General features: G+C 43.7%; 1 protein-coding gene across 1 annotated transcript in view; it reads right to left on the bottom strand.

Moving 5' to 3' along the window:
- abcb7 (ATP-binding cassette, sub-family B (MDR/TAP), member 7) overlaps positions 1-26231 on the bottom strand; it is a 65245-nt gene extending 39014 nt beyond the window's left edge. The window contains exons 1-3 of the mRNA XM_080187916.1: positions 26079-26231; positions 9505-9585; positions 6215-6298 (exon numbers count right to left, since the gene is read on the bottom strand). Coding sequence (XP_080044042.1) covers positions 6215-6298; positions 9505-9585; positions 26079-26231 — 318 coding nt within the window. The remainder of the gene's footprint in view (positions 1-6214; positions 6299-9504; positions 9586-26078) is intronic.

Consider the following 26231-nt stretch of genomic DNA (forward strand, 5'->3'; position numbering starts at 1 on the left):
CGCAGTACAGCCCCTTTGACCCTCGATGTTGCGCCGACTTGTGAAACCAATCTAAAGCCCATCTGACCTACACTACTCTAATATCATTCATATGTTTATCCAATGACCATTTAAATGCCCTTAATGTTGGCGAGTCCACTACTGTTGCAGGCAGGGCATTCCATGCCCTTACTACTCTCTAGTGAAGAACCTACCTCTGACATCTGTCCTATATACGTCACCCCTCAGTTTAAAGCTATGTCCCCTTGTGCTAGCCATTACCCACAGTTCAAATATATGCGGGTTAGGCTGATTGGCTATGCTAAAATTGCCCCTTAGTGTCCTGAGATGTGTCGGTTAGGAGGATTGGCAGGTGGATGTGAGGGGATATGGGGGTAGGCATTGAGTGGGATTGTGGTCGGTGCAGATTCAATGGGGCAGAAGGCCTCTTTCTGCACTGTCGGGTTTCTATGATTTTATGATCAGATCTTCCAATGTTAACACTTGGTGCAATCCAGATAAATAAACGTGTAAGAGTGTGTGTGTGTGTGTATTCAAAGAACAAAGAACAACCCAGCACGGGAAACAGGCCCTTCGGCCCAACGAGCCCGCGCCGCCGCATCACCCTACACCTATTCTACCCTGCGTGTCTACGAATGGAACCCCTAACTTAGCCAGATTCGTGGTGAGAGGGGGGTGAATTGTAATATTAATTGCAGGATTAACATAAAAATAGAAAATACAAAAGGAGAAGTAAAAGATTAGAAAGCCAAGGGGAGCACAAAGACAGACTGGGAAGGAATATAAAAAGGAAATAAGACAGGATTTTATCAACAATGTTAAATTGTTAAAAAGAATAACATAATAATTGAGAGAAAAGAAGAGTCTAATGGAGGAAGAAAGAATGGTAGCGAATGCTTTTTCACGGTTTTCATAAAAGCATGCCTCAATGTGAATTAAAAGATACACAAGGGAGTTGAAACAATTACATGGAATAATTATAGATAAGGAATTACTGCTGAAAATGTTGATGAAACTCAGAATGAAGTCTTTCAAATATCCTTGGATAGAAATGTTGTACCAGAGGACTGCAGGGTTACAAATATAATGCCTCCATTCAAGAATGAAGAAAACAAACTGAATACCAGCCTGAAACTCATGGGTAGATTTTATAAGGCCACAACAAAAGAATAAAGTTGCTCGCTGAGAGAGAGGAGAAACATAAGATATAAGGAATTTTAAGCGTGAGCAACAGAACAGCATTTATATACCAGCATGTAGAAAGATATCAATGGACTAGTCAGGTGGGCAGTAAAGTGGCAAATGGAATTCAACCCAAAGCAGTATGAGATGATGCACCTGAGGAGCACAAACGAGGCAATGGATTGCATAATACATGGGAGGATACTGAAGGAGTGTAGAAGAAGTGAGGGGCCTTGGAGCAAAGTCCACAGTTTCCTGAAGATAGCAGGACAGATTCTTAAAGTGGTTAAGGTGGCATACGGAATCCTTTCATTTATTAGCTGAGGTGTAAAATATAAGAGCAGGGAGGTTATGATGGAAGTATTCTAAACATTAGTTAGGCCACAGCTGGAGTACTGAGTGCATATAGTTCTGGTCACATTACAGAAATGATGTATTACATTAGAGAAGGAAGTGAGGAGATTTACCAGAATATTGCCAGGACTGGAAAATTGCAGCTATGAGGAAAGGTTGGAAAGAGGAGGCTGAGGGCAGATTTGATTGAAATGTATAACACAGAGAGACCTAGTTAGAGTGGATGGGAAGGACCAATATACTTTAGCAGAGAGGTCAGTGACTAGGGGGCATAGATTTACAGTGATTGATAGAATGATTAGAGGGTAGATGAAGATTTTTTTCCACCCAGAGGATTGTGGGGTTCTGACTATCTGAAAAGGATAGCAACAACTCATTTAAAGATGTCAGGAAATGTACCTCAGTGTTGTAACCTGCAGGGCTATGGACCAAATGCTGGAAAATTGGATGATAGTGGGTAATTTTTTTTAGCTGGTGCAGACCTGATGGACCAAGTGGCTTCTATGGTTCTATGCATCATCTTAAATTGTCTTATCCAATCTGTGGGCAACAAAATCCAACTGCTTTGCCAGTAACTCAAGTAATGCTGGAGTTTGGAATTTACGATAATGCTAGAGTTAGGTCTTTACAATGAAAAAGAAAAGTATTTTGGTGCATATGCTGCACTCTCCTACATGCTAACATGATCTGCAAAACCAGGTTTTCAAGCTAGCCTTTCTCCTAAGTCAAATCCTGAGTACTACTGGGGGGGACAGCTCATCTGAGGGAGGAAGCGATGGCCAGCTCTCTGGAGCTGAGCCAGTGAGCCAAAAAATCAAAAAGGGAAGCAGAAAGGTAGTATTAATAGGGGACTCCACAGTGAGGGGCACGGACAGGCGTTTTTGTGGACGTAGAAGGGAGTCGCGGATGGTGGTTTGTCTCCCTGGGGCTGGGATCCGGGATGTCTCTGGGCGGGTCCCAGACATCCTGAAAGGGGAGGGTGAGGAACCGGAGGTAGTAGTACATATAGGTACTACTGATGTAGGTAAGAAGAGGGAGGCACTCGTGAAAAGGGACTATAGGGAACTGGGTAGGCAGCTGAGGAAGAGAAAAGCAAAGGTAGTAATCTCAGGATTGCTGCCTGTGCCAAGGGAGAATGAGGGAAGAAACGAAATGAGGTGGAGGGTGAATGCGTGGCTGAGGGACTGGTGTAGAGGGCAGGGATTTCGGTTCCTAGATCACTGGGACCTCTTTAGGGGTAGGTGGGACCTCTATAGGAGGGACGGGTGGCACTTAAATACCAGGGGGACTAGTATCTTGGCGGGAAGACTGGCTAAGGCTACCGGGGGGACTTTAAACTAGAAAGGATGGGGGGAGGGAACTGTGATGGGGAAACTGGGACGGAGGAGGTTCGCTCCCAGGTAGGGGAGGACCACAGGCAGTATGGGAGGGAGGTTAGACAGGTGGTGGAGATGGGAAATGCCCAGACTGAGGGGCTGAAGTGTATATATTTTAATGCAAGGAGTATAGTGAATAAGGTAGATGAGCTTAGGGCGTGGATAGCTGTTTGGGATTGTGATGTGGTGGCCATTACGGAGACTTGGATGTCTCAGGGACAGGACTGGGTACTTCAGGTGCCAGGCTTCAGGTGCTTCAGGAAGGACAGGGAGGGTGGCAGAAGGGGTGGTGGCGTGGCACTGTTGATCAGGGATAGTGTCATGGCTACAGAGAAAGAGGATGTCGTGGAGGGATTGTCTACAGAATCTCTGTGGGTGGAAGTTAGGAACAGCAAAGGGTCAAAAACTTTGCTGGGTGTAATCTATAGGCCGCCCAATAGTGACAGGGAAGTTGAAGTGCAAATAGGGAAACAGATTCTGGAGAGATGTTTTAATAACAGAGTTGTCGTGATGGGAGACTTCAATTTCCCAAACATCGACTGGAATATCCCTAGGGTAAGGGGTATAGATGGGGAGGAGTTTGTTAGGTGTGTTCAGGAAGGTTTCCTGATGCCGTATGTGGACAAGCCTACGAGGGGAGAGGCTGTACTTGACCTGGTACTGGCAAATGAACCAGGGCAGGTGATGGATCTTTCGGTAGGAGAGCATCTTGGATATGGTGACCATAATTCTATCTCCTTCACAATTGCGTTGGAACGAGATAGGATCAGGCAGGCTAGGAAGGTGTTTGTCTGGGGTAAGGGGAGATACGAAGAAGTCAGGAAGTTACTTGGACAAATAAACTGGAAGGAGGCGTTCTTAGGGAAAAGTACCGAAGGAAGGTGGCAGATATTCAAGGAATGTGTGTCTGGAGCTCTGAATGACAACGTTCCGATGAGACGAGGGGGTTTTGGTGGGTCGAGGGAACCGTGGTGCACAAAGGATGTGTTGAACCTAGTCAGGAAGAAAAGGAAGGTGTACAAGAGGTTCAGGGAATTAGGAGATGTTAAAGATCTTGAGGAGTATAAGGACTGTAGGAGGGAACTTAAAAGGGAAATTAGGAGAGCCAGAAGGGGTCATGAGAAGACCTTGGCGGGTAAGATTAAGGAGAATCCCAAGGCCTTCGAGAAATATGTGAAAGGTAAAAGGATAAGAAGAGAAGGGATAGGACCTATAAAAGGTGAGGGGGGAAAGGTTTGTGTGGAACCAGAAGAAATGGCGGAGGTGCTTAACGAGTACTTCGCCTCAGTATTCACGGTGGAAGCCGATCTGGGAGATTTTGTTATGGATTTGCAGCAGATGGAAAGGATTGAGTACGTGAATATTAAGGAGGAGGATGTGTTGGAACTTTTGAATTCTATCAAGGTAGATAAGTCGCCGGGACCAGATGGGATGTACCCCAGGATACTGTGGGAGGCGAGGGAAGAGATTGCAGAGCCCCTGGCGATGATCTTTGCGTCGTCAATGGAGACGGGAGAGGTTCCAGAGGATTGGAGGATTGCGGATGTAGTTCCTATTTTTAAGAAAGGGAACAGAGATAGCCCGGGAAATTACCGACCGGTGAGTCTGACCTCAGTGGTTGGTAAGCTGATGGAGAGGCTTCTGAGGGACAAGATTTACGAACATTTGGAGAGGTTTGACATGATCAGGAATAGTCAGCATGGATTTGTCAAGGGCAGGTCGTGCCTTACAAGCCTAGTTGAGTTCTTCGATAATGTGACTGAACACATTGACGAAGGAAGTGCCGTGGACGTAGTGTACATGGACTTCAGCAAGGCGTTTGATAAGGTCCCCCATGCAAGACTTCTTGAGAAGGTGAGAGGGCATGGGATCCAAGGGCCTTTGGCCTTGTGGATCCAGAACTGGCTTGCCTGCAGAAGGCAGAGAGTGGTTGTGGATGGGGCTTTTTCTGAATGGAGGTCAGTCACCAGCGGAGTGCCTCAAGGATCTGTTCTGGGACCCTTGTTGTTTGTCATTTTCATAAATGACCTGGATGAGGAAGTGGAGGGATGGGTAAGTAAGTTCGCTGATGACACGAAGGTCGGTGGTGTTGTGGATGATCTGGAAGGATGGCAAAAGCTGCAGCAGGACATAGATAGGATGCAGGACTGGGCGGAGAAGTGGCAGATGGACTTCAACGCGGATAAATGTGTAGTCGTCCATTTTGGCAGAACCAACGGGATGAACGAGTACACTATCAAGGGCAGAAGTCTGAGTAGTGTTGAGGAGCAGAAGGATCTTGGAGTCCGGGTCCACAGGACTCTTAAATCGGCCTCGCAGGTGGAGGAGGTGGTCAAGAAGGCGTATGGTGTACTGGCCTTCATTAATCGAGGGATTGAGTTTAGGAGTCGGGAGGTAATGCTGGAACTTTATAAGACCCTTGTCAGGCCTCATTTGGAGTATTGTGCGCAGTTCTGGTCGCCTCACTATAGGAAGGATGTAGAAGCTATTGAAAGGGTGCAGAGGAGATTTACAAGGATGTTGCCTGGACTGGGAGGCATGCCTTATGAAGTTAGGTTGAGGGAGCTGGGACTCTTTTCCCTGGAGAGACGAAGGTTGAGAGGCGACCTGATAGAAGTTTACAAAATGTTGAGAGGAATAGATAGGGTGGACTCTCAGAGGCTATTTCCCCGGTTTGAAATGGTCGCTACGAGAGGACACAGATTTAAGGTGCGGGGAGGGAGGTTCAGAAGTGATGTTAGGGGTAAGTTTTTCACTCAGAGGGTGGTGAGTGAATGGAATCGGCTGCCGTCAGTGGTGGTGGAGGCGAACTCGCTGGGGTCTTTTAAAAGACTTCTGGATGAGTATATGGGGTTTAATGAGATTGAGGGTTATAGATAGGTCTGTAGGTTGGTAGGTGATGATGTGATTGGCGCAACTTGTGGGCCGAAGGGCCTGTTTGTGCTGTAGTGTTCTATGTTCTAAATCCACTAACTGCATCAAAACAGTTTAATGAAGAAAATCCTATTTCTTATTTGTTGTCCTTCCCCTCCATCTTTTTTTAGTCTAATTAAGAGATAACACTCTTATTTCATCTATACAATCTATGCTGTTAAGGATCGTGACATGGTAATTACAGCACCTTTAGCATAACAAAAGTTACTTCATGAAAACATCATTAAATTAAGTCCGATGTGTTTACAAGGATATAAATTACACAAACACCTTTTCATGAAAACAATACCTATTTCAGATAAGGCATCAGAATTGAAGATAAAATTGCAATGAGAGTTTATGCTCAACCACAAACACACAACAGTTACATTTTTGGGGTCAGTGTGAAGGCCTCCACCAGCATGTCCATGCCAACCTGTCCTTTTACTTATCAACTGCAACCACTGATGTCCCTGAAAACAAAAGTAAAACAAGTTATACAAGCAGATTTTACAACATGCAAAGGCACAAGTACAAAATTAGATAACACTCAAGGTATGGGGCAGAACCATCGATGATGTACTCATTGGACACTAGACTTAGAAAACATCTTGCATATCATTTACGTTCCAATCTATAGCTGAAACATCCATGGTGAAAGCATGCAGAAGCTCTTGCTTTTCAAACCTTGCTGACTGCTTAACCAGTAACGGAGAAAAAAAAATGACAACAGCAGGAAAAATACGGTCAAGCATTGGCATCCTAGCACCGAACCATTGCTTTGCCCTCCTTCAATGTGATTTTGATAGGGACTGGTTTTTAATTAGCTCATTTTTTTGGAGCTAAACAAGTCAGGAAAAAAAATGAAGATTAACTTGGGAGTGCTGCTCATGCATAATTTAAACAAGGGAAGCACTTCATTCCAGCTCCTTCTTATATAAAAAATACAATGCGCATAGAAGCTTAACAGATGGCAAATTCAGCTAAAATCTATTAGAGGGGAGGTGAGAAAGTAGCAGGAGGGCAAGGCAGAGACCTCACCCATGTTTTCTCACTGCAATGAATGTGACTGTGGCGCCCTCCAGCATCAGCAGTGGCAGCACTTATTATGTTTAAAATGGCTATATTAATATTGTGAGGTTAGAGATCACTGCCTCCCCTCCAGTTTCCAAAGCATTGTCAGCCCAAAGGTGGTGAATAGTTTAATCTATGCCAATGCTGTTCTGAACTGCCAGGACTATACATTGATACCCTGGGGAAAAATTCCTCCTGTCACTCTTTGTCTCCAGACCAAGTCCAACCCACAGCAGCCATGGGCAATGTACAGCCCAAATGCCACATGTGGCCCATGAGACACTTTGCCAATTGTTGCCCATACACAGATTGCCAGGTTCCACTGGTTTCCATTCGCGCAGTTTTTTCTCTACTGCGTGGCTAAGCGATACACACTTAAAGCAAAGACACACAAGTGATGTGTGTGCTGATGGCACACATTGACTGTGGGAACCTTGCGCTCCCTCTGCATCCAATCAAATGTAAATGTATATTTTGTTTTTAACCACTTTAAGTTAATGACAGTTCTTTTAATGTATGAATGATTAAACATTTTCTATAATTTACAAAATATTTGGCGTATATTAAATTTATTCAATTTTATTCAAGGGTCATCATTAGCGAACAGACTCAATTTCACTCTTGCGCCCACTGAAATGAAGGAGGGGGACACACACACACACCAATCTAGGTTGACCAATAGTACGGGTGACAAAACAAAGTCAAGGGATGAATAGAGCCAGTGGACAGGATTTTTCAGCCGCACTTGCCCCAAGGTCAACAGAGCATTGGATGGTCTGTGTCCTGCCCGCTACAATTCCTGTGGTTGGCGAGATGGTAAAATTCTGTCCCATGTGTCTGAGCAGCTCTGAATCATAAACCATTTTAAACATACAACAGCTCAAACATAGTTTACACAAAATTGAAAAACCAGGAGTAGGTTTTGTTTTGTTGATGGACAAGGAGGCAAAATTCAACTTTATTTGTAAAGATCAGAGAAAACAATTTTAAGACAAGGAAATTATTACATGTTTGCCTATCAGGTGGTTTTTAAATAGCCATATTCTAAACCTGTATATCAACGTTTGATTGAAAACTAATTTATAGTAATTTAACAAATACAACAATTACCCAGCAAGTTTGCACACAATTACTTCTGAGCTAGTCAATAAAATTTGAGAATGAATAAACACCTTCATGTCTTCCTTTTATTTGTGGTTATTCAACCTCAGACTATTATCCTCCAGTTGCAGTGAGACACATTATTCCTTGCCATATAATTGGAAATATATGAGTTGCCCACTGAATAAATTCTAGTAATTTATTGATTTTAAAGGTCAACTAGTGAAAATTGCAAATCAAATTCCTCCTTCCTGAAAATGTTTCAACCAATATACTGCAATGAATGCCATAAATTATTTATATTAAATGATTAGATTGAATTTTGGTAGCTTAGACGTAGCAGATTGATTGACATGCCAGCAGTTGGGCAAGAGAATTCCAATCGTATGTATTTTGCAAGGTTGAGTAGAATAAAGCTTCAAGATGTTGCCTTTTGTATCATATTCGCTTCCCTTTATGAAGCCAAGTCACATTTGAGTGCAACATCTGCAAATGTTGGCAGGTATTCAGGAATTCATCCAAGCCATTCAAAATATGCAAGCCCAAAGAATTAACCATTGAAGCCAATTATAACACGTGCACTGCTGCCTCACTTAAATTCAACCAACTCGGTTGACTGGAACCTTCCCATTCTGTGCGGTTCAATATAACTGAAGAGTACTTATCCATAGAGCTGTTGACGAATGTTGTGAAAGGTGAATTAGTCAAATAAAATGAAAAAAAGAACAGGTGACAGGGTTTGGTTTATCGATTCTGAGGTTTATCCCCAACATTGAGACCAATTCCTGAAGGGATGAGAGTTTCCCCTCATGAACGGTCCACTACATCCCTTTCTCAAGTCTCAGCCAAACTGCAGAAGTGCTGATTTTTGCAGAACAGAAAAATAATTGGACAGAGCATTAAGGTGACTTGGCAAAGGAATTTGAGATAACATGGGGGACTTAATTTTTAAGGAACAGGTGGTTAGGATTTGTAATGCACTGATAGAGTCCTGAACGCCAATTCAGTAGCAGCTTCCAAAAAAAACAGGTATTTGGAAAAAGAATTGGAAAAACAGGATTAACTAGATTGCTCTTTGTAAGAACCAGCACAAGTTTGATGGTTATACTATTCCATCATTAGTCTGGACTGCCTTCATGTTTATCCTTGTTGCCCAATGTCACTGAAACTTAATAGAGCTCTGCATGCAAGTTACTTGAGTAATTGTCTTAGTTCGGTGATTATGAGAAATAATTAGAAAAGGTAGAAAATTCCATAGGGAAACTCATCTTTCCAGGTTTAAAAAAAATTGTACTTTGCAGGCAGCCAGCAACTAAATTATGTATTAAGAAAATAGTCAAAATAAATTACATAATTAAATGAGCCAAATTTGCTTGTAAAACAAACTTTTTAATTCTCCTAAAGATGACTTGTTGCCGCTGTCCAATTATATACATTTACAATAACCAATCACAAAATATTCTTCCTAACAGTAACTAGAGACAAATGACAGATCAAAACCAACCTTTGCAACTTCCAGTATATGCCTTCCAGTTTCTCCTCCCAAATTTTGCAAAGTCCCATATCGTAAATATGTCGAAGAAGCCTAAAGAACAACACAAGAAGAAGAATCAATAATTTTCATACACAGAAACTATTAGGTTAATCCTTGCCACTGCCCCAAAAGTTCACCAAAATTATTAGTAAATACAGATACAGCTTTTTTTTCCAAACCAGCCAGAAAATTAACCAGCTAAATATCAGTCAAATTAAGTGATGGTAGCAATGCTTGTCACAAAATTAAATGGCAATGTTAATATCTAGCAGGCTAATAAGGGTGAACAAAAGCTTACTGCAGCATAGCATACTATTTGAGATATTATGGAAGGATACCACTCCATTTTGTAAGTTATAGTGTTTATATTTTTCCAACAACAATTGCATTTTCTGTCTTCTACAGTAAAAAATGATGGACTTAGCAACACCAATAGGCAATTGACTAGAACTATAAAAAGCATGCAATACACAAGCACAGCTTTTAAACAGAGAGTACATATTAAAAAAGGCCAATCAAAAACAACTTTTCACTGAGGGTGGTGTGTATCTGGAACGAGCTGCCAGAGTAGGTGACAGAAGCAGGTACAATTGCAACATTTAAAATACATTTGGGCAGGTACAAGGATAGGAAAGGTTTAGAGGGATATGGGCCAAATGCAGATAAATGGGATTAGTTTAGTTTAGGAAATCTGGTCGGCATGGACGGGTTGGGCTGAAGGGCCTGTTTCCATGCTGTACATTTCTCTTCCTACCCCATGTCCAAATATTGATTATCTGGTCCTGATCATGTTACTGTTTGATAATTTGCTGTATACACGTTGGTGGTTATGTTTCCTATATTACATTAGTGACTAAACTTCAAAAAGTACTGCCATGGCTATAAAGCACTCAAGAGATGTCCTGTGGTTGCGAAACCTGCTATTTAAATGAAAGCCCCTTTTTAAAAATGTGCTGGGAGATAGCAGGCTACAGTGGGAGCCAGAAGGAAGGACTATCTATATCTTTAAGAGCAAAATGTAGCTATAACTATTAGAAGCATAGTATATAGAAATCTACTTCTTTCTTAAAGATAATTCAGTGACTTGGCCACCACCACCTCATGTGGTCGAGACTTCCACAGGTTCACCACCTACTGAGTAAATAAATTTCTCATCTCAGGCCTAAAAGGCCTACCCTGTACCCAGAGTCTGAGAACCTTGTTCTAGAGCCCTCCTCAGCAAGGGGAAATATCATTCCTGCAGCCTGTCTGTTCAGCCCTATCAGAATTTTAATTGTTTCAATGAAATCTCCTCATTTGTCTAAACTCCAGTAAACACAGTCTTAGCTGACCCAAACTCTCATTGTGCCAATCCTACCATTGCAGGAATCAGTCTGGTGACTCTTTGCTACACTCCCTCTATGGCAAGTATATCTTTTCAGTAAAGATGACCAAAATTGTACACACTACTCCAGGAGTGGTCTCACCAAGGCCCTGTACAACTGCAGTTAAGAAATCTTTGCTCCTGTACTCAACTTTTCTTGCAACGAGGGCCAACATACCACTTGCTTTCATGCTTGCTTTCAGTGACTCATGTGCAAAGACACCCAGGTCTTTTTGTACATCAACATTTACCATCTATTACCATTTAAATAACACTCATCATTCTGTTTCTCCATCCAAAGTGGATAACTTCACATTTATTCACGTTATAATATCAGTCATGTATTTGCCCACTTACTGAACCAGTCTAAATCATCTTGAAGCCTCTACTTCCTCCTCATTACTCATAATTCCACATGGTTTTAAGACATTAGCAAACTTGGAAATATTACATTTGATTCCCTCCTCCAAATTATTGGTACATATTGTGAATAACTGCAGCCCAAGCACTAAACCTTTCAGGATCTCATTAGTCACCTCGTATTCCACTCTGAAAAAGATCCACTTGTTTCGAGCGTTTCCTGTCTGTTACCAATTTTCTATTCATTCTAATACTGTTAAGAATTGAGGAAAATTCAGATTAGAAAATTGAGATTTTATAAAAGGAGGATTGATGAGAAGTTGTCCGAAGGGGTGTTTTGATACAAATTAGCATACCAGTGAGAGAAGCAAGTAATTGGGGACTTTAACCTATGTGACTAGGGGAAAAGCAACCAGAAAGATGGCTTCCCACAGGGTTAAACCAGGCAGGTGGCTGCATTTCAAATTTATTCAGCAATTTTAAATTTAAAATAAAATTGAGCAACTACTGAAAGGGCAGAGCAGTACTATCTGGTCCTAGGATGATTGAAAGGCAAGTAATTTTGTCGGTATGGATAGTTTAGATGTATGCATTATCCTGGCATTTGTTTAAGGATGACAGAGGTGTTAGGAAGCCAGCAATGAGAGGATGCAGACTCCAATGGATGTGATATGATAGTAAAGATACTCGTGGATCTCTACTAGCAACACTTATAGCAAGATGGATGATATGAAAAAAAATTTTGAAGAGGAAAAATTATTTATGTATAGTATAATATTATACACCTCCTTGTCAACCATCATTACGATTTGATTTATTATTGTCACATTATTTTATTATTATTGTCACTATTTTGAAGAGGAATAGGAGAATTATCCTGTGTCCTGGCCAACATTCATCCCTCAAATCAACACAAAAACAGATAATCTGGTCATGATATAAGAAAGCATTCTTTCTGGTTGTATCACAGCTTGGTTTGGCTCCTACTCTGCCCAAGACTGCAAGGGACTACAAAACGTCGTGAACGTAGCCCAATCCATCACGTAAACCAGCCTCTCATCCACTGACTCTGTCTACACTTCCCGCTGCCTCGGCAAAGGACCTCACGCACCCTAGACATTCTCTCTTCCATCTTTTTCCTTCGGGAAAGAGATACAAAAGTCTGAGGTCATGTACCAACCGACACAAAAACGGCTTCTTCCCTGCTGCTGTCAGACTTTTGAATGGACTTACTTTTCATTAAATTGATCTTTCTCTACACCCTTAATATGACTAAAACTACATTCTGTACTCTCTGGTTTCCTAGTCTATGATCAGTATGCTTTTTGTCTGCATACGTGCAATAAACAATACTTTTCATTGTATATCAATACATGTGACAATAATCAAATCAAAATGATAGCTGACAGGGAGGAGTATAATACTATACAATACATAAAGCATTATTTTGCCACAGTAAAGTGGTTTTGGTTAAAATGACAAAGATTCACTCAGAGGTTGCAGGTGTTGATTCCAATATTTCCTGGTTCTTGAAGGATTTTTATCTACAATTTCCTTTCAGAAATCGGCATTATACATTTTGGAAATCTGCAATTTAAATCATTTCGACATTATAGAATTTTTACATTTGCAACAGATCGTATGAATATTTGAGACATCTTCTGCACTTATTGCTCGTGGTATACTGCAGTTTAATAATACTTTGTAATTCTCCAAGCATAATTTCCTTATTATGTTTTAATACAGGGGTTGTGTTGCTATATACTCAGTAAAGTTCTAAATACTTCCTTAATCTGTGGTTCAGTGGAAAGTACTCTTGACTGAGTCAGAAGCTGTGGGTTCAAGTCCCACTCCAGGATTTGTGCACAGAAATCAAAGTTGACACTCCAGTCAGTGGTACCATTTTCAAATAAGACATTAAACTTAAAGTCCACTTCATCTGCCTTTTCAGATGGGGATAGAAAAATTACATGGCACTATTTTTGAAGAGGAATAGGAAAGTTATCCTGTGTCCTAGCCAATATTCATCCCTCAAGTCAACACAAAAACATAATCCGATCATTATCACATTGCTGGTCATAGGAACTTTGTGCGTAAATTGGCTGCTGTTTCTTCCTACATTACAGTTACTCTGTAGCACTTAACTGGTTGAAATGATCTGGTGGCTGTGAAAAGTACTCTAGAAATGCAAGTGCTAAATATTTTTAAGACGCGGGTTGATGGGTTTTTGATAAGAGAGGGGATTAAGGGTTATGGGGAGAGGGCGGGAAAGTGGAACTGAGCCACGACAGATCAGCCATGATCTTATTGAATGGCGGGGCAGGCTCGAAGGGCTAGATGGCCTACTCCTGCTCCTATTTCTTATGTTCTTATGTTTCTTTCACAGAAGGAATTCTGTAGTTAAGAACATTATGGAAGCCAGGCAATATAGAATTTCTTTCAAACGTAGGGAAGTATCGCCAGCACCTGCAATGAGATATCGCCCGAGTTTAAAGTTCAGAGTCCTGGTTATCAAAGTTGGGTTAGTGATTATTTCCAGTAAGCAAGTATGTAATGAAAGAGTTTATCAGCTTGTATGGCTCTGTGCCACAGCAATTTCTCAAAGTTTACCGTCTGAATTTGTTTTGTTGGTGCACAAAGGCATCTACAATGTGCCAAAAGCAATGCCATAGGCCAATATCAAGGATTAGAACATAGAACACTACAGCACAAACAGGCCCTTCGGCCCACGAGCTGCGCCGATCACATCAATACCTACCAATCCATAGACCTATCTATAACCCCCAATCCCATATACTCATCCAGAAGTCTTTTAAAAGACCCCAGCGAGTTCGCCTCCACCACCACTGATGGCAGCCGATTCCATTCACTCACCACCCTCTGAGTGAAAAACTTACCCCTAACATCACTTCTGTACTTGCCTCCCTGCACCTTAAATCTGTGTCCTCTCGTAGCGACCATTTCAAGCCGGGGAAATAGCCTCTGAGAATCCACCCTATCTATTCCTCTCAACATTTTATAAACCTCTATCAGGTCGCCTCTCAACCTTCGTCTCTCCAGGGAGAAGAGTCCCAACTCCCTCAGCCTATCTTCATAAGGCATGCCTCCCAATCCAGGCAACATCCTTGTAAATCTCCTCTGTACCCTTTCAATAGCTTCTACGTCCTTCCTATAGTGAGGCGACCAGAACTGCGCACAGTACTCCAAGTGAGGCCTGACAAGGGTCTTATAAAGTTGCAGCATTACCTCCCGATTCCTAAACTCAATCCCTCGATTAATGAAGGCCAGTACACCATACGCTTTCTTGACCACATCCTCCACCTGCGAGGCCGATTTAAGAGTCCTGTGGACCCGGACCCCAAGATCCTTCTGCTCTTCAACACTGCTAAGACTCCTGCTCTTGATAGTGTACTCGTTCATCCCATTGGTCCTGCCAAAATGGACGACTACACATTTATCCACGTTGAAGTCCATCTGCCACTTCTCCGCCCAGTCCTGCATCCTATTTATGTCCTGCTGCAATGTAATTGCAATGTAACTACAGGAATGTAATTTACTAGAGAAAATATAATGGAAAGACAAGCTATCTAAATGTTTGAAATAGCAGGGAAGGGCAAATCTGTCAATACCAGAAACTTAATTCCCATCAGTAGATTGTGAAGCTTCAGTGGTGGCAGCTATGCAAGGGAAAAATGCATTTTCTCAATACAGATTCATAGCCTGTGTTAAAACTCATCCCAATCTATAAAACAGAGAGCACTGAATCAAAAATAAAGTAGTGGTTTCATTAGAAGTCTGAATCTGTAGATGTTATACTAATGGAAAAGTGAAATGGAACTTTTTAAGCAAATTTGATTGCAAAATTTAATACTGCATTTAAAATGACCTTTACATTAAAATTGCTTTCCAATGTTCAAAAAATATGATGGAACAAGTTAGTTTAAAACAGCAGACACCAAGTGAAAACGATTATTTCGACACAGATGCAGAGGCATCAAATGAGAATATTTCAAATATCATCTGTTCAAAAAAGGTAAATGAAAGAGACCCATTTAAACAAATCTGAACAAAATAGTTTTCAAACTAGCAATGCTATTTTGTAAAATCAAATAAGATGTTGAATGTCCTTTGTGCCCAGAAAATATAACGCTGAGGTCAGTGATGTTGTATTAGTGCTTAGATTTTTGATTTAAGGCAAAAGAAATGTTCAAAACACTATTGCAGTGCACACCTACCTATATGCAGTTCCTGGAATTGTTTGAAGTGCCACAAAATGGCAATGTGGCAGTCCAAAATATCCGATCAGCTGATACTTGTTGTACATTTAGATGGATGTTCAAAGTTGGCTGCTTTTCGACATACTTCTTGAGATAGGGTGGGGGTAAGGGTATATTATGAATTTCAATCTAATTCAAGTTGCCAGAAAATTCCTAATGCAGAAATTAGGTTGCCAAATCATTACAACTGATCATCCCTGTGCTTTGATGAAAAGTCACTGACTTGAAATGTTAGCTGTTTCTCTCACCAAGGTCACTGCCTGACCTGCTGATTATTTCCAGCCTCTTCTTGTTTTCCTTATCTCTTGTTTTATTTCAACGTAGCTAGTTTTCTTCCTGAAGATCTCTGTCCTCCAAACACACCCTTGCATATTTACACAGGGCTGTTCATGAAGCTTAGAATTTCCACATTAAAATTTCACACCAACGCTATGAAATGATCAGACAGACACATTGCCATCTGATTAAATTAAAATCGCCATATGCCATTTATCTGCACAGAAACACTAGTTCCCCAACTAATAAATATGGGAGTAAATAGAAAAATGCTACAGGAAAACAAAAACCATTACGAGTGGGATGGGAGCAGTGTGCAGTTTATCCAGCCCCACTACTTCGCAGGTCACACCATTAGTTTAAAATCACTCACCAAAATGGCCAGTTGTTTACCTTCACTTCTGTTAAAGCCAGAATAAAGGTACTTTAACCTAATGTCTTCAACAGGAACAGAAGTAGGCAAATTCAGCTCTTCAAGCCTGCTCCGTCATTCAATCGGGTCATGGCTGATCTCTCCCTGGTCTCAAATCCACTTCCCCACCAGCTCCCCGTATCTCTTTATCCTCTTTTGTTAGAAATATATTTATCTCCTTGAAACTATTCGATGATTCAGACTCTACTGCACTATGGGGCAGCAAGTTCTACAAATTCACTACCCTCTGCGTTCAATAAACTCAGTGATTGATTTATTACCTACCAAACCTTATTATAAACCAACGCTTATATTTTAAAGCAAGTTGCAAGAACAGGCGCACACAGATACAGACAGGGAGTATAACTATCTATCCTTCAATGGTCATTCAGCCCTTTGCGTCTACTCCGCCATTCATTATGATCATCCAACTCACTATCCTGATTTCCCCCCCTTCCTTTATCGTTTGATCTTCTTTGCCCCACATGCTATATCTTCTTGAAAACATACAGGGGAAATTCTAGAGTTCACATTAGCAGGTTTTTCAGGTCCCGCTGCCAGTGCTTGAGTTTCATGGCAGCATGGGGTGCTATTAGAAACTCAGTTATTGCTCTGGGAATCTGGGTTCAAATCCTGCCACAGCAGATGATGGAATTTGAATTCAATTAAAAAAACTATCTGGAATTAAGAATCTACCGATGACCATGAAACCATTGTCAATTGTCAGAAAAACCCATCTGGTTTACTAATGTCCTTTAGGGAAGGAAATCTGCTGTTCTTACCTGGTCTGGCATACATGTGACTCCAGAGTCACAGCAACGTGGTTAACTCTCAAGTGCCCCCAGGCAACTAGTGATGGGCAATAAACGCTAAGGTAGCCAGCGAAACCCATGTTCCATGAAAGAATAATTTTAAAAAGTCTCTCTTGCATCTACCCAGTCTAGTCCTGTTAGAATTTTATAGGTTTCTATGAGATCCCCCCTCATTCTTCTGAACTCCAGTGAATACAATCCTAACCAACTCAATCGCTCCTCAGTCAGCCCTGCCATCCCAGGAATCAGTCTGGTAAATATTCTTGGCACTCCCTCTAGAATAAGAACATTGAAAGGGTGGAGAGCTTCAAATTTTTAGGTGGCCAGATCAACAACCTGCCCTGGTACCCCCGTGCCGAAACTATAGTTAAGAAAGCCCATCAACGTCTCTACTTTCTTAGAAGACTACGGAAATTTGGCATGTCAGCTACGACTCTCACCAACTTCTACAAATGCACTATAGAAAGCATTCTTTTTGGTTGTGTCACAGCTTGGTATGGCTCATGCTTTGCCCAAGACAGCAAGAAACTACAAAAGGCCCTGAACGTAGCCCAATCCATTACGCAAACCACCCTCCCGTCCATTGACTCTGTCTACACTTCCCGATGCCTTTGCAAAGCAGCCAGCATAATTAAGGATCCCACGCATCCCGGAAATTCTCTCTTCCACCTTCTTCTTTCGGGAAAAAGACACAAAAGTCTGAGGTCACGTACCAACTGACTCAAGAACAGCTTCTTCCCTGCTACTGTCAGACTTTTGAATGGACTTATCTTACATTAAGTTGATCTTTCTCTACTACCTACCTATGATATCTTGCACTGTCTCAATTCCTTCTCTATGAATGGTATGCTTTGTCTGTATAGCGCACAAGAAACAATACTTTTCACTCAATGTTAATACACGTGACACTAATAAATCAAATCAAATTCCCCAGATAAGGAGACCAAAACTCTCGGGGTCCTTGTGCATGAGTCGCAAAAACCCAGCTTGCAGGTGCAGCAGGTGGTCAGGAAGGCGAATGGGATGCTGGCCTTCATAGCGAGGGGGATTGAATATAAAAGTAGGGAGGTCTTGCTGCAGCTGTATAGGGCATTGGTGAGGCCGCAGCTGGAGTACTGTGTGCAGTTTTGGGCGCCGCACCTGCGCAAGGATATTTTGGCCCTGGAGGGAGTGCAGAGGAGGTTTACTAGGCTGATGCCGGAGTTGAGGGGGTTGAGCTATGAGGAGAGGCTGAATAAACTAGGCTTGTACTCGTTGGAGTTTAGAAGAATGAGGGGAGATCTCATTGAGACGTATAAGATGATGAATGGGATGGATAGGATAGAGGTGGAGAGACTCTTCCCGCTCAAAAAAGACAGTAGGACTAGGGGGCACAGCCTCAAGATAAAGGGGAGGCGGTTTAGAACGGAGTTGAGGAGGAACTTCTTCACTCAAAGGGTGGTGAATCTCTGGAATTCTCTGCCCGTTGAAGTGGTGGAGGCTGCCTCGCTAAATATTTTTAAGACGCGGGTTGATGGGTTTTTGATAAGAGAGGGGATTAAGGGTTATGGGGAGAGGGCGGGAAGGTGGAACTGAGCCACGACAGATCAGCCATGATCTTATTGAATGGCGGGGCAGGCTCGAAGGGCTAGATGGCCTGCTCCTGCTCCTATTTCTTATGTTCTTATGTTGTGGCCTCACCAAGGCCCTGTATAATTGCAACATGACACCCCTGCTCCTGTACTTAAGAACGCCAACTCACCATTTGCCCTTTTTACTGCACGTGCATGTTTACTTTCAGTGTCTGGTGTACGAGGACACCCAGGTCTTGTCGCACATGTCCCTCTCAATTTATGGCCAGATAGTAATCTGCCTTCCCATTGGATAACTTTACAGAGTGGTGGTGGTGGTGAGGTTTGAGCTGGGTATTATCATACACGTGAAAAATAATGCTGTGTTTTGAATGACGTCACTAAGGAGCAGTGTGTAGATGAAGTAGAACAAAAGTGGTTTCAAAAAAGTACATTTTCACAAGGAATATAGCCACATAAAATTCACTCAAAATATAGGAAAAGTTCTCATTTTAAAACATAAACTTATTAAAAATCTTGCATCTGCATATTATAATCAACTTCACAGCTCAAACACTGACATTAAATACAGTAATTAGGTGCTTTGTTTAAAAAGACTCATGCATCATGTCACGTGCTGATAATGCCAACCATGATGTAACAATATCATTAAGCATGTGTTGCCAGACTAGGAGAATTACAAACCTCCAAACGCACATTGTTGTCGACAGTGCAGTTTTTTTTTATGCACCATGTCTCTGTTCTTGTCAATTAAAACTGTCAGTCCATGTTAAATCTATTCCTGGACAAATTGTTAACGATTAATAAGGGGGAAGTTAGAGACACTTTATTCCAGGAGGCAGTCACATCCCTTAGGTTAGGGTCTTCCGATTTGGTCTATTGACAGAAGAATGGGACTGTGAGGGAGGCGAGTATGGTAGAAGTGGAGAAGCCTCAGCCTTCTCAATTGTCCAACAGGTTTGAGGTTATTTTATCTTAAATGGATAAGAGTGAGAGCTGGAAGATGGAAAAGTGAATTGACCATGATACAAGAAGCTATTCAAGTAAATAGGAATACAGTCAAGGAATAGACACAGTTCTCTGCAGTCAAGAGTTGACAGTTGTGTGGCCTGTAACAGGCTTCAGGACACATGCTCTGGAGAGGAACTTGCAATGGGTTGGCTGATAGAAGACTGAAAGTTGTAATAAGGGGAATTTTCAGGATGGCAAGCTGTAGCCAGTAGAGTGCCACAGAGATCCGTGCTGGGCCACAATTATTTACAATGTATATTAATGACTTGAATGAGGAAAGCAAATGTTCTATTGCCAAGTTTGCAGATGACACAAAAATAAGTGGGAAGGCAAGTGGTCAGGATGACACAGTCTGCAGAGGGATATAGGTCAAGTAAGTGGGCCAAAACTTGGAAAATGGAATATAAATGTAGGAAAACATGAAGTTATGCACTTTGGTAGGGAGGATAAAGGAGCTGAATACTATTTAAATGGAGAAAGCTGCAGCACAAATGGGATTGGTGGAGGGGGGGGGGCCTCATGCACAAATCACAAAGCTAGCATGGAAATTCTGCAGATAATAGGGAAAACAAATAGAATATTAGACTTTATTTCAAAGGAAATAGAGTATACAATTAGAGAAGTCTAGCTAAAACCACACAAGACACTAATTATTATGCAACTGGAATACTGTGAACAGTTTTGGTCCCCTTATCTAAGGAAAGATAGACTGGCATTGGAGGAGTCAGTAGATTGATCCCAAGTATGGAGGGATTTTCATCTGAGGAGAGGTTGAGCCCATACTTGGAGTTTAAAAGAATGAAAGGCGACTTTATTGAGACATAGGATTCTCAGGGGCTTGGCAGGGTAGATGCTGAGAGGTTGTTTCCCTTGTGAGCGTGTCATGAACCAGATGGCATAAAGAGGTTGCCCATTTAAGAGAGATGGAGAAGCAACATCTTCTCCCTGAAGATAGTGAATCTGTGGAATTCTTTATCAGAGTGCTGTAGAGGCTAGGTTGCTAAGTATGTTCAAGCTGAAACAGATTGATCTTTAATCAGTGAACAAGGCAGGAAAGTGAAGCTGAGGATTATCTCATCAAATCAGTCATGATCTCACTGAATGACAGAACACATCTAATGGACTGAATAGCCTACTTCTGCTTCTATGTCTTATGGCAGGAGAAATGGGTTTTAATTTCATGGGCATCAGTATGTACATATAAAATAGAAGCAGGAGTAGGCCATTTGGTCCTTTGAGTCTGCTCTGCCATTCATTATCATGACTGATCATCAAATTCAATATCCTGATTCCAACCCCCAGCCTTTAGCCCCACGAGCTAAATCTAATTCCTTCTTGAAATTACACAACAGTTTGGCCTCAACTACTTTTTGTGGTAGTGAATTCCACAGATTCACCACTCTGGGTGAAGAAATTTCTCCTCACCTCAGTCCTAAAAGGTTTACCCCTTATCCTCAAACTATAACTCCTAGTTCTGGACCCATCCATCATCAGGAATATTCTTTCTGAATCTACCCTATCCAATGCTGTTAGAATTTTATTCTCCTCTCACTCTTCTAAATTCCAGAGAATATAATCCTAACCAATTTAGTCCCACCATCCCAGGGATGTGCCTGGTAAATCTTTGCTGCTTTCCCTCTATAGCAAGGACATCTTTCCTCAATGAGTATAGGAGATAGAGAGCAAAGTGGACTTTTGGCCACAATCTGATCAGCCATCATTTTATCAAATGGAGGAGCAGGCTCCAGGGACAAACTGGCATGCTCCTAACTCATAAACCATTTATCCATGATCCTACCCTCCCACAATCTGGAGGTATTCATGCACAAATCATTCAAGGTTGCGAGCCAGTTGAGAATGTAGTTAATCATTTTCCCAGTTCTCCCGATTCCAACTTGCTCAGTCTCCTTCTACCGAACCACTTTGTCTCACTTTTTCAAAGCTGCCATTATTAATTCCCTCTTCAAATGGTTTGCTTTAACTTCTCTCCCAGTATTGCTTAATCACTAACCCGCTTCCCTTAAAACGTGCTATCAACCTTTCAGTCATGAGCCTACCTCTCTTACAACTCCCTACTTAAATTTCCTGTCCTGCACTAAACCTGTAACAATACCTTTCACGTCTATTGACCAAGGCATATTAGCTTGGTTTGTTCTCAATTTTTCTATAGAGCTTAAGACAGTTCACCCTCATGTCACTCTCCTCCTTTGTGTCTCATCCAAGGTCCGATTCTCAGACTGCCTACCATTCTATTATTCCACTTCAAAGTACCCAGCAAGGACACAACACCTTCTAATTCACCACTATATTTCCAGCAAAACATTCTCTTGAAACCAAAAATCAGTTATGGCAGAAAAAGAGTGGCCAAATTAATATATGCAGTTGAAGGTTCACAATGTCAGAGGATTACTGATTATGGTGGAATCACTGAGTTTACAGTGAAATTTAATTTATTACTTAAAAACACTTTGCAGAATAACATGACATACATGGAATGCTGTCCTCTGCATAGTGTGCAAAAGCAATAATATTACATAAGAACATAAGAAATAGGAGCAGGAGTAGGTCAACTAGCCCTTCGAGCCTGCCCCGCCATTCAATAAGATCATGGCTGATCTGTCGTGGCTCAGTTCCACATTCCCGCCCTCTCCCCATAACCTTTAATCCCCTCTCTTATCAAAAACCCATCAACCCGTGTCTTAAAAATATTTAGCGAGGTAGCCTCCACCACTTCAACGGGCAGAGAATTCCAGAGATTCACCACCCTTTGAGTGAAGAAGTTCCTCCTCAACTCTGTTCTAAACCGCCCCCCCTTTATTCTACTTCATACAGCTCCAATACATACAAAAAAGGACAATCAGGTTAAATTTAATGTATTAAAGAAAGGCTTGCATTTATATAGCACCTTTCACAACTACTGAAAGTTTCAAAGCTCTTTACAACTAATGGGAAGTACTTTTGAAGGGTAGTCACAGTTGCAATGTCAGAAACATGATGGTCTATTTGGACACAGCAAGGTAATCAGATAATCTGTTTTGTATTGTTGGTCGAGGAATAAATATATGCCAGGACAATGGAATACCTCACGTACTCTTCAAAACAGTTCCATGGATCTTAGTAACATCCTCCTGACAGGACAGACAAGGCCTTGGTTTAATGTCTCCTCCAATACTGCAACACTCCTTCTGCACTGCACTGGAGCATGAAAAACAAAGCTGATACTCAAAACCTGGAGTGGGACTTGAACCCATAGTCTTTTGACTCAGGTGAAAGAGCACATACTAACAGGAGGATGCCCATCAACTCAGAAAAAATACCCAGCAAGGGCACAACACCTTCTAAACACAAAAGGAGAAAAACTACTTACATCAGCAAGTAATAAAACTTGACTTGTAAACAGTGATGGTGCAACTGTAGTCTAATCTGTGGTCTAATCAATGGTCATCAGAAACCCAATTTGGTTCACCTATTCTATGAGATCATCTGCAGCCTTAGATCAGAAGTCATTGTAACTCATTCCTCACCTTATGACCCAAAGTAGTAAACTTGTTTACAAACATTACAGCCCTCTCCCACAAACATATTTTCTTCTGCGGAAATACTTGGGATACTTTTGTCAAGAAACCTACATGCAGCAGGATACACATTTTCCAACATTTTTGCAAATGCTGCATATCTTCCAGCAAGTTTGAAGAAACTGGAAATAGGGCAAATTTCATAAAATAAGACTGGGCGGCATGGAAGCACAGTAGTTAGCACTGCTACCTCACAGCGTCAGAAATCTGGGTTCGATTCCAACTTCAGGTCACTGAATGGAATTTGCACTTTTGCCCGTGCCTGCATGGGTTTCCTCCGGGTACTCGGGTTTCCTCCCGCAGTCCAAAGGTGTGCAGGTTAGATGGACTGGCTGTGCTAAATTGCCCCTTAGTGTTTTGAAATGCATAGGCTAGGAGGATTAGTGGGATAAATATGTAGGGTTGCAGGGGAATGGGCCAGGCCTGGGTAAGATGCTCTGTCGGAGAGTTGGTGCAGACTCACTGGGCTGAGTGACCTCCTTCTGCATAATGGAATCTATTATTCTATGCTCAAAGAGAAAAGGTTGACCAAGACTTTATGAAAATCGTTTATAACAAAACTACTCTAAAAGCAAATTTGAAGAAAAAAGTTATTCTCAAGTTACAATTTCAATAATGACGTTTTGCTGTCTATTAAAGGTTTTCACAAAATACCAGCAGCTATGGAGAACAACAGGAAAATTATTTCCTAACTTGCGATCTTTCAACCCTCAAAGGGACACATTCAAATTGAGACTGAGTGACCTCACCAAGAGATATACAGCTCCATCTATTTTTGAGAGTAACATGTCACATGTTATTGTTTTTCACTGGGCATTTTGTCCAAATTCGACATTATTGACTCTAGGTAACAAACAGTGCACTCATGGCAAGCCATTTCCTCAGCCATCAGGACTGAACAAAACATAAAAGTTCAGGACACCAAGTTTTAGAAGTAAACACAGTCAAGTATCTGCTAGAAAGATTATCAAAAGTAATTTTTCAAAGATAAAATGAGGCAGGTTACAAGCACTTCCTGATGACAACTACAGGAAACCTTAGTTGTGACTAATCCATTATAAAAACTGACAGAATACGCAACACTTGCACAATCTGGGAATACTACACACATTTTAAACACACTCTCCAGACAGAAGATTTTTTTAAAAAAAGATTAATTTGAAAGAACATAATGCACGTGATAACGTAGCATGTTGATGGGTCAATGATCACACTGTAATTTTCCACTGAATGGAAACTCCCAACCTTGCCCAGTGGAGGAGGAGTTTGCTGGACAGAAACCTGACTGAGAGCACATAGGCAAAGGCTGAGAGGAACTTCTGTCTGAACCTTCCCCCCGATCCCAACTCCCACCCCTACCCCTACCCCTACCCCTCAGCCAGTGCTTCCTGGGGCTGGGGACACGGTTATTGAACTGTTTCTCCGGGTGGCCCTGCCTGGTTTGGGGAGGTTGATGGTGGTGGTGGTGGTGGTGGTGGTGGTGGTGGTGGTGGTGGTGGTGGGGTGGGGGGGGGGGAGAGGAGGAGGAGGTCGGTGGGGGGTGGGGGGGGGGGGAGAGGAGGACGTCGGTGGGGGGGGGGGGAGAGGAGGAGGAGGTCGGTGGGGGGGGGGGAGAGGAGGAGGAGGTCGGTGGGGGGGGGGGAGAGGAGGAGGAGGTCGGTGGGGGGGGGGGGAGAGGAGGAGGAGGTCGGTGGGGGGGGGGGAGAGGAGGAGGAGGTCGGTGGGGGGGGGGAGGAGAGGAGGAGGAGGTCGGTGGGGGGGGGGAGAGGAGGAGGAGGTCGGTGGGGGGGGGGGAGAGGAGGAGGAGGTCGGTGGGGGGGGGGAGAGGAGGAGGAGGTCGGTGGGGGGGGGGAGAGGAGGAGGAGGTCGGTGGGGGGGAGAGGAGGAGGAGGTCGGTGGGGGGGGGAGAGGAGGAGGAGGTCGGTGGGGGGGGGGGAGAGGAGGAGGAGGTCGGTGGGGGGGGGGGGAGAGGAGGAGGAGGTCGGTGGGGGGGGAGAGGAGGAGGAGGTCGGTGGGGGGGGGAGAGGAGGAGGAGGTCGGTGGGGGGGGAGAGGAGGAGGAGGTCGGTGGGGGGGGGAGAGGTGGAGGAGGTCGGTGGGGGGGGGAGAGGTGGAGGAGGTCGGTGGGGGGGGGAGAGGAGGTCAGTGGGGGGGGGGAGAGGAGGTCAGTGGGGGGGGGGGAGAGGAGGTCGGTGGGGGGGGAGAGGAGGTCGGTGGGGGGGGAGAGGAGGTCGGTGGGGGGGGAGAGGAGGTCGGTGGGGGGGGAGAGGAGGTCGGTGGGGGGGGGGGGGAGAGGAGGAGGAGGTCGGTGGGGGGGGGGAGAGAGGAGGAGGAGGTCGTGGGGGGGGGGAGAGGAGGAGGAGGTCGGTGGGGGGGGAGGGAGGGAGGGGGTCGGTGGGGGGGGAGGGAGGGAGGGGGTCGGTGGGGGGGGAGGGAGGGGGTCGGTGGTGGGGGGGGAGGGAGGGAGGGGGTCGGTGGGGGGGGGGGAGGGAGGGAGGGGGTCGGTGGGGGGGGGAGGGAGGGAGGGGGTCGGTGGGGGGGGGGGAGGGAGGGAGGGGGTTGATGGGGGGGGAGGAGGGGGTTGATGGGGGGGGGAGGAGGGGGTTGATGGGGGGGGGAGGAGGGGGTTGATGGGGGGGGGAGGAGGGGGTTGATGGGGGGGGGAGGAGGGGGTTGATGGGGGGGGAGGAGGGGGTTGATGGGGGGGAGGAGGGGGTTGATGGGGGGGGAGGAGGGGGTTGATGGGGGGGGAGGGAGGGGGTTGATGGGGGTCACTGCTGCTCTCGGTTCTCCCCCCTCTCTCTCTCTCTCTCTGACTCAATAACTGACCGTCCTTCACTCTCCCACCCCGCCGCCCCGCTCCCGCTCCCCGCTCCGGGGTTGCTCACCTGCCGGTGGCTGTCGACGGGAACCCCCTGCTTCCTCAGGAAGGGGTGAGAGCCGGCGGCGGGCAGCAGCGCGGCGAGACGGCGCCTCTGGAGCTGGAGCCGGCAGCGAGCAGACAACCAGAGCGCCGCCATCTTCACCCCGCCCCGCGGCAT

Source organism: Carcharhinus amblyrhynchos, chromosome 4 (genome assembly GCF_965287045.1).
Source record: "Carcharhinus amblyrhynchos chromosome 4, sCarAmb.v2.hapA, whole genome shotgun sequence".
Taxonomy (NCBI): domain Eukaryota; kingdom Metazoa; phylum Chordata; class Chondrichthyes; order Carcharhiniformes; family Carcharhinidae; genus Carcharhinus; species Carcharhinus amblyrhynchos.